The 21119-nt window shown below is 46.0% G+C and overlaps 1 protein-coding gene across 11 annotated transcripts in view; it reads right to left on the bottom strand.

Moving 5' to 3' along the window:
• Nucleotides 1-20906, bottom strand: part of LOC140727141 (tripartite motif-containing protein 2-like) — a 99545-nt gene extending 78639 nt beyond the window's left edge. For 7 of the 11 annotated variants that reach the window (XM_073044446.1, XM_073044451.1, XM_073044455.1 and 4 more), the window contains exons 1-4: nt 20699-20906; nt 4401-4572; nt 3924-4158; nt 1461-1612 (exon numbers count right to left, since the gene is read on the bottom strand). In XM_073044446.1, the coding sequence (XP_072900547.1) occupies nt 1461-1612; nt 3924-4158; nt 4401-4531 (518 nt within the window). In that variant the 5' untranslated portion in view covers nt 4532-4572; nt 20699-20906. Of the gene's footprint in view, nt 1-1460; nt 1613-3923; nt 4159-4400; nt 4822-17811; nt 17867-17936; nt 18136-20698 lie in introns of all 11 variants that reach the window. The other 4 variants (XM_073044450.1, XM_073044448.1, XM_073044449.1 and 1 more) reach the window with 4 other exon arrangements.
• Nucleotides 20907-21119: the final 213 nt, after the last annotated feature.

Raw genomic sequence — 21119 nt, 5'->3', positions numbered from 1 at the left:
GCTCCTTGAACACTCAACACTGAACTCTTTTTCCAAGTATCACCTTATCCCCGTCCATCAAATCCCGTGTTCTCTGCTTCTCCACTCCGAGGCTGGAGCTGAAACACAAGCCCCCTTTCCTGTACCGTCCATCTTCATCATCAGGTGCCCAGAATTACCTACCACTCCCATTATACATAATACAGATTGTTGTATGTTAGGACAGACTCTTGACCTGACGATCTACCTCGTCATGATCTTACACTTTATCGTTTACCTGAACTGCACTTCCTTTAAACACGAGAGACCCTGCAGATGCTGGAAACACACAGCAACACACATATACACTGCAGGAGGAACTCAGCAAGTCAGCCAGCATCTATGGAGGGGAATAAACAGTTTATGTTTCGGGCCTAGACCCTGTTTATTCCCCTCCACAGATGCTGCACAACTTGCTGAGTTCCTCCAGCAGTGTGTGTGTGCATTACTGCACTTTCTCTGTAACTGAAACACTTCATTCTACATTGCTACTGTTTCATTTTCAATGCACTGTGTAATGTAGGAACAATATACAAGACAAGCTTTGCACTCTAGCGCGAAACTGTGTGACTATATAAACCAATTCCATTCCATAACAGACGCCACTCTTATGAGAGACAAGTCACATTGAGAGAGTGTGGCGAATCTGCCATTTCATATGGATGGACATATAGACTGTTGTGGTAGAGGAAATGAATGTTTATCAGAGCCCAGATTAGGATGAACTGTGGGCGACCCCAGAGTCAACAAGGTCAGGGTTCACAGGGCAGCTCCTGCCCTTCTCCAGTCCACCAGTTTGTATTAACAGTCACAGGAGATTCTGCAGATACTGAAAATCCAAAGCAACACACACAAAACACTGGAGGAACCCTATGGAAATGAAAAAACAGTCAACATTTCTTGCCGAGACCGTCCAAGTTAATGTGGTGCAGACTGTGGTGAGTTCCATCTCAATGAGAAGAATTCCCAGGTACAGGAAGTCCACAGAGTACAGTGTGGGGCAGTACAGCCATACGCTGTAGATCTGAGCCTGGTCTGCATTAGGAAGCCCAGACCTCACCACTAGTGAGACCATACCCTGCCCTTCTTGAAGGTTTGTGCCCAGATTCCTCAGTTACTGCACATCCACCCACCCAAAACCACTAATTCAAAACCATAGAACTGACTCTCCTGTAACAGCCCAGAGCTCCAACCATCAGAATACCCAGAGACAGGGTTCCCTCCCCACCCAACACCCAATGGACAAATGGTGAGGGTCTGAGGCAGAACACAACCCAGAGAACAGTGGTGGGGAAAGAGGAGGAGGGAAGAGAGAGAGGGGAGAGTCAGTAAAAGGGCAGTGGAAGGGAGGAGGGAAACAGTGCAGGTGGGAGGGGATAAAGGGAGAGGTCAGGGTGGGGAAGGGGGTTCGGGTAAGTAGGAGGTCCAGTTGCTCTGCTCACCGGCTCTTGATGGTGTCCAGTTGCTTGTGAAGTGCTGCCTTATGCTGCTCCACCACATCCTTGAGCGGCACGGTGCGGTGCTCACGGTGTTCACCCTCGGTACACTCCCCGCACATGGCCGTCTCACAGGGGCCACAGTAAAACTCCATCACCTGTCACAGAGAACCACCATCAGGCCAGGGGACAGCTGACCAGAGGGTGCATCCACCTGACCCAGGAGGCAAGGGATGTCAAAGGACAGGGTAGAGACGGGATCCACTGGACAGGACCGGGGTACTCGGCTGTTGAGGAGTCAAAGACTCCACAGATCGGCTGGGGTAATATAGCTCTTGGAATGAGCAGGGAGGACAGCCAGTCGCAGAACCTCTGAATTTTACTGACATAACACATTTCACCACCTACTCCTGAAGTAGGACCTTCCCCATTAGGGAGATGCTGGGACTGACTCAGAGACAGCCAGACAGAGGTAGTGGTGGGGGGAGGAGGAGGTCCAGTGATCATGAGAACAGACATGGAAAGTGAGAGATGTGAACTGGAAAGGACATTGAGGGATCCAAAAGCCCTCGAGCTATGAGGGAACTCAGATCTGTCCCGGGGTGAGACTGTGTGGTACTCAGGAGGTCTCAAACCCACACAGAACCAGAGTTGTAACCATTACAGAGAATGGGCTGAGGGTAGGACAAGACTGGCAGCTCAGCATTCCAGATTTCAGACACAAGAGAGGGATGTAAAAGAGGACCAGTGACAAGGGAGAAAGTCACAGCGATGTCCTGGAGAGACCATCCAGTCAGGCAGAATGGGCAAAAGGTGTTGTAACTACTGGGAGACATGTGTATTTAATAAAATATATTTTTACTAATAATGTGATACAAATCTTCACCACTTTGAAAGTTATGAAAATAATGTTTTTAAATCCATAAACACTAATTCTTGTATTTTATTCTATCCTGTCCACAGTAAACAAAGAGACAGAGGGACAGATGATAGAAAGTTCAGGGCAGTTGTAGTACATGCCTTTAATTTCCCCAATATTGATTGAGACTTCCTTAATGTCAGGGGCTTCGACAAGGCAGATATTGTTAGATGCATTGAGGGTTTCTTGACACAGGATTTTGATGGAGACACGAGAGACAGCAGATACTGGAAATGTAGAACAACATACAAACTGCTGGAAGAACTCAGCAGGTCAAGGCAGCGTCCACGGAGGGAACTGAAGAATCAATGTTTTGGGTCAAGACCCTTCATCTAACTCAGCAAAGGAAGGGGACACACTGGACCGTGTACTAGGAAACAACTTCTAATAACTTTCTACAAGAGCACAATCGAGTGCCCTGTCTGGCTGCATCACTGTGTAGAATGGGCTCTACAAGGCATCAGACTAAAAGACCCTACAAAGGATAGTATAAAACTGCTGAGAGGATCACCGGCCCAGAGCATTGTTAAGGATCCCTACCACCCATCCCACAATCTCTCTGCCACACTACTGTCAGGAAGGAGCTACAGGAGCATCAGGGCTAGGACTGCCAGACTGAGTAACAGCTTCTTCCTCGGGCTGTGAAACATGATCAATACCCTGCCACCACTGAGGTCTCATCACTTGGACAGCGAGCCATTTACTGCACTTGACTACATGCATTATAGATTACATTTATTAACTTATTTGTGGAAATATTTTGTTTTTTGTGCTGTGTGTGATAATGTTTTGTGGATCACACAGTCCAGAGAAACGTTGCTTTGTTTTGGTGCTATATATGTATAGTCAGATGATAAAAAAACTTGAAGTTGATCCATGACTAGCAACCTGATATTTCAATGGGACTGGTTTTTGACAACGGGGATTGGAACAGCTCTGTCCAGTGTAGTTATGGACAAGATCAGAGCTTGTGAAAAAGTACTACATTGGATAAAGGGTAATGCAATGGTATTAGGCAGGAACCAGAGAGGGGGCAGCTGGTTGGGAGGTGGGGGGCTGCAGGAAGGGTGGAGAGGTGAAGGGGGTCAGAGGGTCAGAGTGAGAGTGTGAGTGTATCTGTCCAACAATCTCTGACCCCTACCATCAGTCAGGAGGTACTGTAGCATTAGAACAAGGACTGTTAGGATAGGAACCAGCTATTTCCTCCAGATACACAGAGTGAACCCCCTGCCACCACCCAGGTGTCATCATGTATGAAGCGCCAGTAGCATTAGACTGTTTACTTTTTAACTTGTGTCATAAATGCACCTTATTTGTTAACTTATGTGTGATAATATTACTTTATGCGTTGAGATGTACAAGTTACATGTACTGTGTTGTACACCTTGGCTCGGAGGAACATTGTTTCGTTTGGCGGTATAAACTCAATGACAGTAAAGTGCATGTTGGGGGAAGATTATGATTTATACTAAACATCAGGTCCAACTCCACCCCAACCCCTGCCCTGTGACTCTAGGCAGTGTGGGGCCAGAATTCGCAGGTCCACTAACCTTGCCCTCGTGGTTGGGGCAGGAAAGAGAGTGCCCAGAGACGGCCCCCACTGTTGCTTTCATGGACGCCTCCTCTCGGTTGCAGGACGGATCTCGCTGAAGTACCTCCATCAGATTACTGATGAAGAAGTTGTTCTGGAGGGCAGCCACCCCCTTCTCGGGGAGGATAGATGTCTGTCGGCACACAGGGCAGGACAAGCTCAGACTCTGTGGCGGTATGTAATTCTGTAGACACCTGGAGAGGAGAGGGAGTGATGGTGAGAGAGCCAGAGACCACTGAATACAGGCAGGCACCAAACCCTACCCACAGCAACCCTCCCCACACCCACTGACCTTCCCAGCTCAAATTCCTGCACTCACTGTCCCATCCCCACCATTCTGCTGAATGCAGGCACCAAACCGCCAATTAACACTACCAGTCACACACACACACACACACACAGTGACAAGGCTGAGGAAGTGGTGAAGTACACTCACCTCTCACAGAAGGTGTGCAGGCAGGGCAGCACTTTGGGGTTGTTGTAGCGATCAAGACAGATGCTGCAGACAAGGAACTGCTTGTCAATCTGTCGAACCACCGGGCTGCTGAGAGACTCACAACTCGCCATCGTCAGCTCTACTCAATTACCACTCATACAGCACGGCCAACCTGCAGAGCAGCAGCAAGAGGGGTAGGGGCAGTGAGAGGGGAGAGGTGGGGGAGGGCAGGGAGAGATGGAAGGAAAGGCAACGAGAAGTGGGGCCAAGGAAAAAGAGAGAACAAGGCGAAGGGAGGGGGTAAGTGAGAGGGTGGAAAATGAAAGAGTTTGACAGGGGAGGGCAGGGGACAATAGAGAGCAGAAAGAGAGAATGGTGGAAGGAGGTGTGGAAAAAGGAGGGAGAGAAATGGGTCAGAAATCTTAGAAGCCAACTTACAGCAAATGATACCACGGGGGTAAGGAGAAAAGGGGGAAAAGGGGAAAGGAAGGATTGGGTGAGGGGAGATGAAGCGACACAAAACAAATACATTGTTTAAACTGAATCAAAAAATGAAAATCTTAAGTCTCTCCTTAGTGACCTTAAAGAGCCTTGCTCTCAGATCTGACACCATGATGGTGTACACCCCCAGAGAGAGAAGTACAATGGTGTAAAGCAAGAAAGAGATGCCCTGAGGGTCTTCTCCACCAGCTCCAGGAGCATATGCCATGGGGTCAGGTTGCATGATGAAGGAAACATCCCAAATGAGTAGTCCACAAACTCAAACTTCACTCTACAACACTGACCTGTTCCCACAAACTACTGACTCACTTTCAAGAACTCATCTCCTATTCATACCATTTATTGCTTATTTATTTATTATTTCATTTTTCTTTCTCTTTATGTATTTGCACATTGGTTGTATGCCTGTCTTGTTGGGTGCGGTCTTACATTGATTCTATTGTATTTCTTTGTATTTGCTATGAATCTCAGGGTAATATGGAGACATATTCAGTGGTGCTAGAAAGTTTGTGAACCCTGTAGAATTTTCTCTATTTCTGCATAAATATGACCAAAAATGTAATCAGATCTTCACACAAGTCTGAGACCAGAAAAAGAGAATCCAATTAAATAAATAACACAAAAAACATTCTACTTGTACATTTATTTATTGAGAAAAATGATCCAATATCACATGTATTTGCTGGAAAAAGTATGTGAGCCTTTTGTTTTCAACAACTGGTGTGACCACCCTCCCCCCACCATACAGCAATAACTTCCACCAAATGTTTCAAGTAACTGTTGATCAGTCCCGCACATCAGCTTGGAGAAATTTTAGGCTATTCCTTCTTACAAAACTGCTTCAAATCTAGGATGTTGGCGGGCTTCCTTGCATGAACTGCTTGCTTCAGTTCCTTCCATGACATTTCCATAGGATTTAAGGTCAGGACTTTGACTCAGCCATTCCAAATACAAATTTTCTTCTTTTTTAACCATTCTGTTGTTGATTTATTCTTGTCTTTCAGATCATTGTCTTGTTACATTATCCAACTTCTATTAAGCATCAGGTGACAAAAAGTTCAACTTTCATCTTATTTGTCCACAGAACATTGTCTCAGAAGCATTGTAGAAAATCCAAGTGATCTTTTGCAAACTTGAGATGTGCAGCAATGTTTCTTTAGAGACCAGTGGGTTCCTCTGTGATGTCCTTCCATAAACATCGTTCATGTTCAGTGTTTTTCTTACAGTGGACACATGAACAGAGATTTCAGCAAGTTCTGTAGATATCTGCAGGTTGGTATTTTGCTGCTACCCTTGTGCTCTTGGTGTGATCTTTGCCGGATGCCCACTCCTAGGGACAGCAGCAACAGTACTGAAGTTCTTCCATTTTTAGACAATTTCTCTTACTGTGGACTGAACACTCAGGTCTTTAGAAATGCTTTTGTAGCCTTTTTCAGCTTCATACATCTCTACAATTCTTCTTCTAAGGTCCTCTGAAAGCTGTTTTGATTGAGGCATCATGCACATAAACAGATCTTTCTTGAGGAATGCAGGCCCTGTCGGTAACCTGACTTTGTGTGTCTTTTTTATAGGGCAGGGCACCCCTACAACCCACACCTCCAATCGCATCTCATTGATTGGAACACCTGGCTCCAAATAGCTTTTGTAGAAGTCACTGCCCAAGAGGTTCACATACTTTTTCCAACAAATACGTGTAATATTGCTTCATTTTTCTCAATAAATAAATGAACAAGTATCATGTTTTTCCTGTGTTATTTATTTAATTGGGTTCTCTTTATCTAGTTTTAGGACTTGCATGAAGATCTGATCACATTTTAGGTCATATTTATGCAGAATTAGAGAAAATTCTACAGGATTCACAAACTTTCTAGCACCACTGTATGTACTTTGATAATAAAGTTACTTTGAACTTTTTATTTCCACCTCCAGTCTTCTGAGGTATCAAGTCCTGCAAATTACAGAGCAGCAGAAAAGACTGCACTGTGGGTACGAACTCCCATGACCAGCACATACTCTCCTACCTAGCAGGGGCTCCCATGTCCAGCATACAGACATGTGACAGCTCTGGTGACAGGGATCAACAAACCTGTGGGCACGATCAGTGTCCACAAGGCACAAGAGCAGAATTAAGCCATTCAGCACACCAAGTCTGCTCCATGGATGATATATTAACCCACTCAACCCCATTCTATAAGATGATGAGAGGCATTGATCATGTGGATAGTCAGAGGCTTTTTCCCAGGACGAAATGGTTAAGACAAGAGGGCACAGTTTTAAGATGCTTGGGAGTAGGTACAGAGGAGATGTCAGGAGTATTTTTTTTTTATTTTTTTTTTACACAGAGTGGTGAGTGCGTGGAATGGGCTGACGGCGATGGAGGAAGATACGATAGGGTCTTTTAAGAGATTCCTGGACAAGTACATGGAACTCAGAAAATGAGAGGGCTATGGTAACCCTAGGTAATTTCTAAGGTAAGGACATGTTCGGCACAGCTTTGTGGGCTGAAGGGCCTGTACTGTGCTTTAGGTTTTCTATGTTTCTATGTAACCCCATTCTCCTACCATGAGACTATAATTCAGGGCAAGTGAGTGCGTCTCTGACACACTAAGAGCAGAGTGAGTGACAACCACATGGTCCTAACTATTACACAGTCATACTTGAGACTCTACTTCATTAGGAATTTGAGGAGATCTTGAGCATCACCACAGCAAATTTCTACAGATGCATGGTGGAAAACATTTTGACTGGTTGCATCACCATCTGGTATGGAGAGGTCAGTGAACAGGATTGGAAAAAGCTGCAAAAGTCGTAAACCCTGTCAGACCTGTCATGGGCACTACCATTGACCTCATATACCTCATGAAGCACTTTTCCTCTTTTTGCACTATTTATTTTTGTAATTTAGCCACTGGGTATATTTAAAGTGAAGTTGATAGGTTCTTGATTGTACAGGGCATCAAAGGGCAAAGATTGTACGGGGAAATAGGCAGGAAAATGAAGTTGACAGGGTTAATAAATCAGCCAAGATGGAATGGCAGAGAAAACTTGACAGGCCGAATGACTCTAACTATGCTCTTATGTCTTATGGAACCAGGAAGCAACTACTTCACAAACTACAAAGTGAACTGCAAAATTCATGATCTTGCATATCAAGGCCTTCAGAAGGATGCTGATAAAACATGAACAAATGGATTAGAGGCAGGATAGTGTATAGCCAACAAAGGTGCTCACACGGCTGATTGACCACAATTTCATCTTCCCATTCCCACCCAGCCAGGTGGCTCTGACATCTTGCTTACCAAGAATAGCTCTCCCTCTACCTTCACAATATCCAAGGACTGTGCCTTCACCACCCTGTGAGAAAAAGCTCCAAAGACTCACCATCATTGAATGGGGGAACAAACCATCACCACACAGTGACCCCATTTCTAGATACCCTCAGGAGGAAACATTCCCTCCACATCCATCCTGTCCAGTCCCCTCAAGGTCTTGAAAAAGGACTTCTAAGTGCAGAGGGACTTAGGAATCCTCGTCTAACACTCCCAGGTTAATTTACAGATTGAGTCTGTGGTGAAGAAGGTACATGCAATATTGGCATTTATTTCAAAGGGAATAGAATATAAAAGCAAGGAGATAATGATGAGCCTTTATAAGACACTAGTCAGGCCACACAGTGAGTACTGTCAACAGTTTTGAGTCTCATATCTCAGAAAAAATGTGTTGTCATTGGAGAGAGTCCAAAGGAGGCTCACAAGGATGCTTCCAGGAATAAAGGGGTTAACCTATGAGGAGCTTTTGACAGCTTTGGGGGATCTCATTGAAACCTACCGAATGTTGAAAGGACTAGATAAGAGTGGATGTGGAGAGGATGTTTCCTATGGTAGGGGTGTCCAGAACTAGAGGGCACAACCTCAAAGTTGAGAAGTGACCTTTTAGAACAGAGGCAAGGAGGAATTTTTTTTAGCCAGAGATTATTAAATCTGTTAAATGCTCTGCCACAGACTGCTGTGGAAGCCAAATCTGAGCATGTATTTAAAGCGGAAGTTGATCGTTTTCTGATCAGTCAGGGCATCAAAGCATACGGTGAGAAGGCAGGTGTATGGGGTTGAGTGGGATCTGGGATCAGCCATGATGGAATGTTAGAGCAGACTCAATGGGCTGAATGGCCTAATTCTGCTCCTACGTCTTATGGTCTAAGGTCCAGAGTTTCCACTGTTCCCTCCCCTCTAATCTCGGGCAGGTCAAAGGAAGGGAATGGTCAACAATTCAAGTCAAGACCTTAATTCTGAACCTGATGTAGGATATCCATCTAAAACATCAACTGTTCTTTAAACTCAAATAGCTTAAACATTATGCACCCTTTTAAAATCACAAAAACCCAAAAAGAAAAGTGGTCTAGTTGTGGTCAATAGAAGCATCAGACTGGATGGAAAGAGAAGGAGCAATGCTGGTTACAGCCAACCCAAAGAGAGTCAATCTTTCACCAATCTGTAATGGTGAGGTTGTACAAGACATTGGTGAGACCGAATTTGGAGTATTGTGTGCAGTTTTGGTCACCTAATTACAGGAAGGATATTAATAAGGTTGAAAGAGTGCAGAGAAGGTTTACAAGGATGTTGTCGGGACTTGAGAATCTGAGTTACAGAGAAAGGTTGAATAGGTTAGGACTTTATTCCCTGGAGTGTAGAAGAATGAGGGGAGATTTGATAGAGGTATATAAAATTATGATGGGTATAGATAGAGTGAATGCAAGCAGGCTTTTTCCACTGAGGTCAGGGGAGAAAAAAACCAGAGGACATGGGTTAAGGGTGAAGGGAGAAATGTTTAAAGGGAACATTGGGGGGGGGGGGGGCTTCTTCACATGGAGAGTGGTGGGAGTGTGGAATGAGCTGCCAGATGAAGTGGTAAATGCGGGCTCACTTTTAACATTTAAGAAAAACTTGGACAGGTACGTGGATGAGAGGTGTATGGAGGGATGTAGTCCAGGTGCAGGTCAATGGGACTAGGCAGAAAAATGGTTCCGCACAGCCAAGGGCCAAAAGGCCTGTTTCTGTGCTGTAATGTTCTATGGTACCCAAATGTAACATAGGTCCATTCCAGACTAAGACAGGAGACCGTACTTTGAAGGAAAAGAAAATGATAGAGAAATTAAACATAGAGCAGTGGAGTACCAGAGTGAACGGGGAGCTTAAAATAATCAGCAGCAGTAACAATCCGATGAGCTAGAAAGCCAGTAGATTGTTGGACCTGGAGTATTACGGGAAAGTGGATGAATTCAATGTCATCACACAGACTGCAAGGTAGAAAATGTAACTAAACTATATCGGAAAGAAAGTTCATCAGCAGTTATATTTCATTAGGAGTTTGAGGAGATTTGATACATCATCAAAGAACTCGCAAATTTCTACAGATGTACTGTGGAGAACATTCTAACTGGTAGCATCGCTGTCTGGTATGAAGGGACAACTGCACAGAATCAGAAAAAGCTGCAAGCTATAAACTCAGTCAGCTCCATCATGGACACTAACCTCCCCAGCATCGAGGACATCTTCAAAAGGCAATGCCTCAAAAAGCTGACATAAGACCATAAGACATAGGAACAGAACTAGGCCATTTGGTCCATCGAGTCTGCTCCACCATTCAATCATGTCTGATCCTTTTTTTCTCCTCCTTAACCCCATTTCCCGGCCTTCTCCCCGTAAACTTTGATGCCATGTCCAATCAAAAACTTATCAACCTCTGCCTTAAATACACCCAACGATCTGGCTTCCACAGCTGCACGTGGCAAAAAATTCCACAAATTCACCACCCTCTGGCTAAAGAAATTTTTCCGCATCTCTGTTTTCAATGGAAACCCGTCTATCCTGAGGCTGTGGCCTCCTGTCCTATACTTTCCCACCATGGGAAGCATCTTTTCCACATCTACTGTGTCTAAGCCTTTCAACACTTGAAAGGTTCCAATGAAATCTCCCCTCATCCTTCCAAATTCCAGCTGTAGACACAGAGCCATCAAACATTTCTCATATGACAATCCTTTCATCCCTGGAATCATCCTTGTGAACCTCTTCTGGACCCTCTCCAATGCAGCACATCTTTTCTAAGATGAGGAGCCCAAAACTGTACACAATACTCAAGATAAGGCCTCACCAGTGTCTCATAAAGCTTCAGCATCACATCTTTGTTCTTGTATTCTAGACCTCTTGAAATGAATGCTAACATTGCATTTGCCTTCCACACCACCAACTCAAACTACAAATTAACCTTTAGGGTGTTCTGCAAAAGGACTCCCAAGTCCTTCCGAATCTCAGATTTTAGGATTTTCTCCACATTTATTTCTGCTACTAAAGTGCATGATCATGCATTTTTCAACATTATATTTGATTTGCCACTTTCTTGCCCATTCTCCTAATCTGTCCAAGTCCTTCTGCATCCTACTTGTTTCCCCAACGCTACCTGCCTCTCCACCAATCTTTGTATCATCTGCAAACTTGGTAACAAAGCCATCTATTCCATCATCTAAATCATTTGTAGACAGTATAAAAAGACAGCTGTGGAAGCCAGATCGTTGGGTGTATTTAAGGCAGAGGTTGATAGGTTTTTGATTGGACCCCTGCGGAACACCACTAGTCACTGGCAGCCAACCAGAAAAGGATCCTTTTATTCCCACTCTCTGCCTCCTACCAATCAGCCAATGCTTTAATCATGTTAGTAACTTTTCTGTAATACCATGGGCTCTTAACTTGGAAAGCAACCTCATGTGTGGAACCTTGTCAACGGCCTTCTGAAAGTCCAAATATACAACATCCACTGAATCCTTTATATCTATCCTACTTGTAATCTCTTCAAAGAATTCCAACAAGTTCATCAGGCAGGATTTTCCCTGAAGGAATCCATGCTGACTTTATCCTATTTTGTCCTGTGTCACCAAGTACTCCATCACCTCATCCTTAACAATTGACTCTAACATCTTCCCAACCATTTTCGTCAGGCTAACTGGTCTATAATTTCCTTTCTTAAAGAGTGGAGTGACATTTGCAATTTTCCAGTCCTCTGGCACCATGAAACAGTCCAATGATTTTTGAAAGATCATTTATAATGCCACCACAATCTGTAACACTCTCTTTCAGAACCATAGGGTGCAGTTCTTCTGGTACATTTAGGTCCTACAGCTTTTTGAGCACCTTTTTCCTTCTGATATTAACTGCACCCACTTCTCTGCCTTCATGCACTACATTTGGCACATTGCTAGTGTCTTCCACAGTGAAGACTGATGCAAAACTCATTTAGTTCATCTGCCATCTTTACAGACCACCATCACCTAGGACATGCCCTCTTCTCATTGCTACTATCGAAGAGGAAGTACAGAAGTCTGAAGACACACGCTCAATGTTTCAGGATCAGCTTCTTTCCCTCCACATCAGATTTCTGAATGGGTAATGAACCCATGACCACTACCTCACTATTTTATTTTTTTCTCTCCCTTTTTGCACTATGTCATTTATATTTTTACATACTGCTGCAAAACAATAAATTTCACGATATATGTCTGTGATATTGAACCTAATTGTGATTCAGAGAAAAACAATCACAGGTCTGACATCAGCAGGGGAGTGCTACAATCTATTGTTAAAGACGAGGGCTCATGCACCAGTAAAAAGGACTATAATACTGATTTTAACCAACTGAGTACATTGGGGGAGAGGGTTCGGTGGGCCAGCTGATGCGGTGAGGTTGGAATTGAGTAGAGTGCCACACAAGAGATTATTGAACAAACACAGTGCAAGCTATTGATGGTAATATCCAGAGGTGAGCTGAGCAGGCAGCAGAAAGGAGGAATAAACGGGCCATTTCTGGTTTCGAGAGCCGTGGCCAGAGTTGGGGGCTGCAGCTGAGGCAATCTACATTCACGCTTTGGATGAAGGGACGAGCTATGATCGATCTGTGATAAAAGTTGGGTGTCAGCATAAGCCGTGAACAGAGTACAGGGAAGCTTCAAGTGAACACAGATGGTGCAAGTGGAGCAGCAAGGAAGAGGCAGATGGAACACAACATGATCATCTTCTCGCTGTTAAAAAAAAATTGCAGAGGTGAAATAGATTTTAAACAGTGGGAGGATGGAAGGTACTGGTGTTCAGAGACCAGAGTGTCCTTGCAAAGCTGAAAATGAATTTAATATCCAGGTACATATATGCCACCATATACAGCCCTGAGATTCTTCTACTTGCAGGCAATCATAATAAATGCAAATAACACAAAAGAATCTGTGAAAGACCGCACCCAATAGGACGGTCAAACAAATTGTGCAAACAGAAAAGGGGGAAAATATTAATAATAAATATAGAGAACATGAGATGAAGAGGCCTTCAAAGTGAGTCCAATGTTATGAGAATAGTTCAGTGATGGGTGAACGAGGTTATACCCTCTGGATACCAAACACCAAGTTAAAGCAAGTCCGTACTGAAAGCAGGGAACGCACAGATTCAGCCTGGGCAAAGAGAAGCAGTTAACATCCCAGGTCTGGGGCTTTATTACCAGAGGATTCAGATACAAGGAACAAGGACATCTCACTCCATCTATATTCATTCATGTGACTTTAACACCACCAAAGACAAAGGTTGCAAGTGCAGTGCAACATCACCATCTGTAAGCTTCCTCTTGTTTAGAAATACATTGTCATTGTTTAGTCACTAGAATACTACTGCCACAAACAGGCCCTTCAGTCCCTCTAGTCCATGCCAAACCATTAATTAGCCTACACACACAAAATGCTGGTGGAACTCAGCAGGCCAGGCAGCATCTATATGGAGAAACACTGTCGACATTTTGGGCCGAGACCCTTCGTCAGGACTATTAATCAGCCTATTCTCATTGACCTGTACCTGCACTATAGCCTTCCATAACCCTCCCATTCACGTACCCATCCAAATTTCTCTTATAATGCTGAAAATGAGCACGCATACACCATTTCCACTGGTAGCTCGATCCACATTCTCACTATCCTCTGAGCAAAGAAGCTCCCCCTCATGTTCCACTTGAACATTTCACCTTTCACCCTTAACCCATGACCTTTAGCTCTAGTCTCACGCAACTTCAGTAGAAAAAATCTACTTACATTTACCCTATCTATATTCCTAATAATTTTGTATACCTCTATCAAAACTCCATTCAATCTACATTCTAAGGAATAAAGTTCTAACATATTCCTTTCCTTATTCTTTGTGAGTGGACTACTATACTGAGGTCTTTTCCAGGGATGCCTAACTGAAGAAGTTTAAATTCTCCCTTCAACAGGAGTTCAGTGAAACCTTCTCTCACTGCTCCCCCTGTGATCTCTGCTGCCATCCGACTCTGACCGTGTGCTCAGACACCCCCTACCATAGCCACGTATCCTCCCTGTGAATGTCTTCGCCACCATCTTGTACGCCATCTTCAATGGGATCCCACCACCAAGCACATATTCTCATTGCTGCCACTCCCCCACTTACTGCTTTCCAAGGATCGCTCCCTACATGACTCCTTTGTCTATTCATCCCTCCCCATTGATCTCCCTCCTGATACATATCTTTGCAAGCAGAATAAGTGCTACACCTACCACTACACCTCCTCCCTCACTACCATTCAGTGCCCCAAACAATCTTTCCAGGTGAGGCGACTGTTTACCTGTGAGTCTACTGGGGTCTTCTACTGTATCCAATGCTCCTGGTGTAGCCTCCTGGATATCGGCAAGACCTGACGTCGATTGGGAGCTTCGCTTGAACACCTACGCTCTGCCCACTAGAAAAAGCAGGATCTCTCAGTGGCAACCAATTTTAATTCTACTTCCCATTCTGACTCAAGGCAATAAGACCATAAGACATAGGAGCAGAACTAGGCCATTTGGCCCATCGAGTCTGCTTTGCCATTCAATCATAGCTGATCCTTTTATCACCTTCCTCAACCCCATTCTCCTGCCTTCTCCCCAAAACCTTTGATGCCATGTCCAATCAAGAACCTATCAATCTCTGCCTTAAATACACCCAACAACCTGGCCTCCACAGCTGCATATGGTAACAAATTCCACAAATTCACCACCCTTTAGCTAAAGAAATTTCTCTACATCTGTTTTAAATGGATGTACCTCTATTTTGAGGCTGTGACCTCTTGTTCTAGACTGTCCCATTATGGGAAACATCCTTTCCACATCTACTCTGTCTAGGCCTTTCAAAGTTCAAAAGGTTTCAGTAAGATTCCCCATCATCCTTCTAAATTCCAGCGAGTACAGACCCAGAGTCATCAAATATTCCTCATATGATAACCCTTTCATAGAAACATAGAAAACCTACAGCACAATACAGGACCTTCAGCCCACAAAGTTGTGCCAAACACGTCCCTAACTTAGAAATGACTAGGCTTACCTATAGCCCTATTTTACTGAGCTCCATGTACCTATCTAAAAGCCTCTTTAAAGACCCTATTGTATCAGCCTCCACCACCGTTGTCGGCAGCCCATTCCACGCACTCACCACTCTCTGAGTAAAAAACTTTCCCGACATCTCCTCTGTACCTACTCCCCAGCACCTTAAACTCGTGTCCTCTTGTGACAACCATTTCAGCCCGGGGAAAAAGCCTCTGACTATCCACATGTTCAATGCCTCTCATCATCTTATACACCTCTATCAGGTCACCCCTCATTCTCCGTCGTTCCAAGGAGAAAAGGCCGAGTTCACTCAACCTATTCTCATAACGCATGCTCCCCAATCCAGACAACATCCTTGTAAATCCTCCTCTGCACCCTATCTATGGCTTCCACATCTTTCCTGTAGTGAGGCGACCAGAACTGAGCACAGTACTCCAAGTGGGGTCTGACCAGGGTCCTACATAGCTGCAACATTTCCTCTCGGCTCCTAAATTCAATTCCACGATTGATGAAGGTCAATACACCATACGCCTTCTTAACCACAGAGTCAACCTGCGCAGCTGCTTTGAGCGTCCTATGGACTCGGACCCCAAGATCCCGCTGATCCTCCACACTGCCAAGAGTCTTACCATTAATACTATATTCTGCTATGTTTGACCTACCAAATTGAACCACTTCACACTTATCTGGGTTGAACTCCATCTGCCACTTCTCAGCTTTTCATTCCCTGAATCATTCTCGTGAACTGCCTCTGGACCCTTTCCAATGCCAGCACACTTTTCTGAGATGAGAAGCCCAAAACTGTTCAAAATACAGTATTCAAGGTGGGGCCTAACCAGTGCCTTATAAAGCCTCAGCATCACATCCCTACTCTTGTATTCAAGAACTCTTGAAATGAATGTTTGCACTGCATTTGCCTTTTTCACCACTGACTCAACCTGCAAATTAACTTTTAGGGTGTCCTGCACAAGGACTCCCAAGTCCCACTGCATCTCAGATTTTTGGATTTTTTCCATGTTTAGAAAATAGTCTGCACATTTATTTTTACTACCAAAGTGCTGACCATACATTTTCCAACATTATATTTCATTTGCCACTTTCTTGCCCAATCTCCTAATCTGTCCAAGTCTTTCTGCAGCCTACCTGTTTCCTCAACACTATTTGCTCTTCCACCAATCTTCGAATCATCTGCAAACTTGACAATAAAGCTATCTATTCCAACAGCTAAACGATTGACATACAGTATAAAAAGAAGTGGTCCCAACACCGACCCCTGCAGAACACTGGCAGCCAACCAGAAAAGGAACTGTTTATTCCCACTCGCTGCCCCCTACCAATCAGCCAATGCTCTAACTGTTAGTAACTTTCCTATAATACCATGGGCTCTTAACTTAAGTCAGCAGCCTCATGTGTGGCACCTTATCAAAGGCCTTCTGAAAGTCCAAATATATAACATCCACTGTATCCCCTTTATCTATCCTACTTGTAATCTCCTCAAAGAATTCCAACAGTTTCATCAAGCAAGATTTTCCCAGAAGGAAACCACGCTGACTTTGTACTATCTTGTCCTGTGTCACCAAGTACTCCATCACCTCATCCTTAACAATTGACTCTAATATCTTCCCAACCACTGAGGTCAGGCTAACTGGTCAGCAATTTCCTTTCTGCTGCCTTCCTCCTTTCTTAAAGAGTGAAGTGACATTGCAGTTTTCCAGTCCTCTGGCACCTTGCCACAGTCCAATGATTTTTGAAAGATCATTACTAAAACCTCCGCAATCTCTTTCAGAATCCTTGGATGCAGTTCATCTGGTCCGGGTGACTTATGTACTCTTAGGTCATTCAGCTTTTTGAGCACCTTCTTCCTTGTAATAAAAACTTCTATTCCTTCACACACTACAACGTCTGGCACAATACCCGTGTTTTCCACAGTCAATCCATGGCCTCCTCCACTGTTGTGATGAGGCCACATTTGGGGTGGAGGAGCAATACCTTACAGTCACTCTGTGTAGCCTCCAAACCTGAAGACATTGACATTGATTGTTTAAACTTTTGGTAATGCCCTCCCCCTCGCCAATCCTCATTCCCATTTCCCTCTGTCACTTTATCTCCCTACCTGTCCAACACCTTCCTCTGGTGCTCCTCCCCCTTCCCTTTCTTCCATGACCTTCTGTCCTTTCCTATCAGATTCCCCCTTCTCCAGCCTTTACTTCTTTCACCAATCGACTTCCCAGTTTTTACCTTCGTCCCCTTCCCCTTCCTGGTTTCTCCTATCACCTACCAACTTGTATTTCTTCCTCCCCTCTCCCCATCTTCTTACTTTGACTTTTTTTTTCTCTCAGGCCTGATGAAAGGCCTTGGCCCAAAATATCAACTGTTCACTCTTTTCCATTGATGCTGCCTGACCTGCTGAGTTCTTCCAGCATTTTGTGTTTGTTGCAACCTTTCCCTAGGACTCAAGACCCAGCAACATCATCTTTCCAACCAACACTAAAGAAGCAAGCAGAGGCCACTCACTTCCACTGAGATCATGGCTGATCACTCACGCTCAGTACCAAGGGATGTATTATCACTAGAAGACACAAATAATAGGTGATTTTGGTCAGATCCTGAATCATTAATCAGCAGGAAGAGTTGCTAACCTCAGCATTTCACAAAGAACATGACACATGAGGTGCTGGAACTTTGAACAAGGTGCTGATGAAGATGGTGACAGCTCTGGTTTAACCAATTCTGTGAAATGGAAGGGAGTGAGATGTGGTTTCAGCACTGCAGGAAGGAGGTGAACAGGGAAAGACCTGTTAGTCAGGCAGACATCAGCAGTGGGGGCATTGCCTAGACCTGCAATAAAGGACACACATCAAAACCAGCAGAAAGAATAATATCCGCTGAGCACAATCAACAATTTATGGTAAGTCATATTAGGGTTCCTCTGGAGTAGTTGGGGATATTTCCAGCAGTGGGGATGAGAAGGACCAGTGTATGTGATGGGGTGGCTCTGTTGATACAAAATACAACCAAATCCTTAGAAACAGATTCTGCTCACGTTATAAATCAATGATTTGGATTGCGGATGATATGAAGATAGACAGGGGGCAGGTAGTGTCGAAGAAGCAGAGAATCTGCAAAAGGATTTAGATAGATTAGGAGAATGGCAGATGGAATACAGTGTCAGTAAGTGTACAGTCATGCACTTTGGTAGAAGGAATAAAGGCAAATAAAGGAATAAATGGAGAAAGTTCAAAAATCAGAGTTGCAAAGGAATCCCTAAAGGTTAACTTGCAGGTTGAGGAACATTGCATTTGCTTTCCTTACCACCACACTGGGGGACCCACACACACTCTGACCCTCACTGGGGGACCCACACACACTCTGACTCTCACTGGGGAATGGTCACACACACACTGACCCTCACTGGGGGATGGACCCACACACACTCTGATCCTCATTGGCAGACAGACAGACGCGCGCACACACACACACACACTGACCCTCACTAGGGGACAGTCACGCACACACACAATGACCCTCACTGGGGGACGGTCACACACACACACAGACGCTCACTGGGGAATGGTCACACACACACTGACCCTCACTTGGGGACGGACCCACACACACACTGACCCTCACTAGGGGACAGTCTCACACACACACTGACCCTCACTGGGGGATGGTCACACACACACTAACCCTCACTGGGGAATGGTCAGTCACACACACACTGACCCTCACTAGGGGACAGTCACACACACACACACTGACCCTCACTAGGGAACAGTCTCACACACACACATACACACTGATCCTCACTACGGGACGGTCTCACACACACACTGACCCTCACTAGGGGACGGTCACACACACACACACACTGACCCTCACTAGGGAACAGTCTCACACACACACACATACACATACACACTGATCCTCACTACGGGACGATCTCACACACACACTGACCCTCACTAGGGGACGGTCACACACACACACTGACCCTCACTAGGGGACAGTCTCACACACACACTGACCCTCACTAGGGGACAGTCACACACACACACTGACCCTCACTAGGGGACGGTCTCACACACTCACTGACTGTCACGATGAGCTCTGAATGAGCATAGGTTCTATCGTACAGTCGTGCAGTTTTGGGCTCCTGATCTAAGAAAAGATGCGCAGGCGTTGGAGAGGCTCACCAGAATGAAAGGGTATGAGGAGTGTTTGATGGCTCTGGGCCTGTACTCACCAGAGTTCAGAAGAATGGGGGAGTGAACTTTCTCATTGAAACCTATTGAATACTGAAAGGCAAACACGAGGAAATCTGCAGATGCTGGAAATTCAAACAACACACACAAAATGCTGGTGGAACACAGCAGGCCAGGCAGCATCTATAAGGAGAAGCACTGTCGACGTTTCGGGTCAAGACCCTGAAAGGCCTAGATATGGAGAGGATGTTTCCTATAGAGTGAGTGAGCGAGTATGTGCATCCCACAGTGAGGGACAGTGCCCCAGCACCATTCTGACTACATCTGTAAAATATGAACGAGCACCAGTATTTGGGAGGGGTATCCGAATGTCGATGTTCCATCCAAGGTTAGCCTTAGGCACAGACACTTAACCTGGTGGGAGGAGGACTGTGTCTGAGGGTGGGAACAGTGTGCATGGAATGACCCTAGTACCAGGCCTAGAGGCCAAACTACCAGTTGCTGACAGACTCATTGTGAGTGATGGCCCAGCAGGGAGAGGCCTAGGTGACTGAGGAGTTGGGAACTGAGGGAGATGGGGAGGGGGTAAGGAGAGGGATATGAGGGTGAAATGGAGAGTCAATCCAGCCAGTGACCCCACACACACTTTGCAACTATGCAGAGTCTTAATGGGCTTGTCAACCCAACCACCAGAATCCCACTCATATCACTCTGTCCCCCTTCCCTCCCATCACCCCCACCCTTCCACAATCACTCTCCCTCCATCAACCCCACCCCTCCCCCTCCATCACCCCAACCCCTCCCAGAACCCCGTACCCTCCCCCTCCATCACCCCAACCCCTCCCCTTCCATTACCCCAACCCATCCCATCACCCCAACCCTCCCATCAACCCAACCCCTCCATCACCCCGTAGCCCTCCCCCTGCATCAGCCACAAGCTGTTACCCATGTTGGCTATTCTCTGCTACCCGGGGATGACCCCGTTAACTCCGCCGATGCTGAGGCCGGAGCCGCCCGGCCACCCCAGGGCCACTCCCTCGCCGCTGATCCTGAGGCCTGAGCCGCTCCCAGCCCCGGGCTCGGACACCGGGATCAGCAGCCGGTGCAGCCCCTCCTCGCCGCGATCCCCCCGTGTCCCGACCGGCGGCTCCCTGTCTCCGCCCGCCCGCCCACAGGCCCCGGACACAGAGACTCACGGTGCCGCTCATGGCCGCGGGATGCGAGCCCCGGCTGCGGGAAGCGGCGGCGCCAGAGGCCGAGAACGACAAATCCGTCTGCCGATCCCTCCTCCCGGTCCACCCACCGATCCCTCCTCCCGGCACTCCGGCCGATGCCTCGGTCCGTCCGTCCGTCCGCCCGCCCGCCGCCGACCGCTGACTGCGGGCACTGACGTCAGGCTGCAGCAAGGCGGTGCCGGGCGGGGGCGGAGCAGCTCCGCCCCGGGGAGGGACCGGACACCGAGCGCCGGTGGAGGGGCAGACAGCGGGTGCTCACCGGGCACCAGGAGCGGGATGGGGTTCACTCCGGGAACGGTGCGTGGAGAGGGACCGGCTCAACACAGCGACAATGCCCGGAACAGTACTCCCAACAATGCCCGGGCAGTATATCCCAATGCAG

This window comes from Hemitrygon akajei, chromosome 4, assembly GCF_048418815.1.
Source record: "Hemitrygon akajei chromosome 4, sHemAka1.3, whole genome shotgun sequence".
NCBI classification, from domain to species: domain Eukaryota; kingdom Metazoa; phylum Chordata; class Chondrichthyes; order Myliobatiformes; family Dasyatidae; genus Hemitrygon; species Hemitrygon akajei.
The sequence above is the reverse complement of the archived record's forward strand: the minus strand, read 5'-3'. Positions and strand labels throughout refer to the sequence as shown.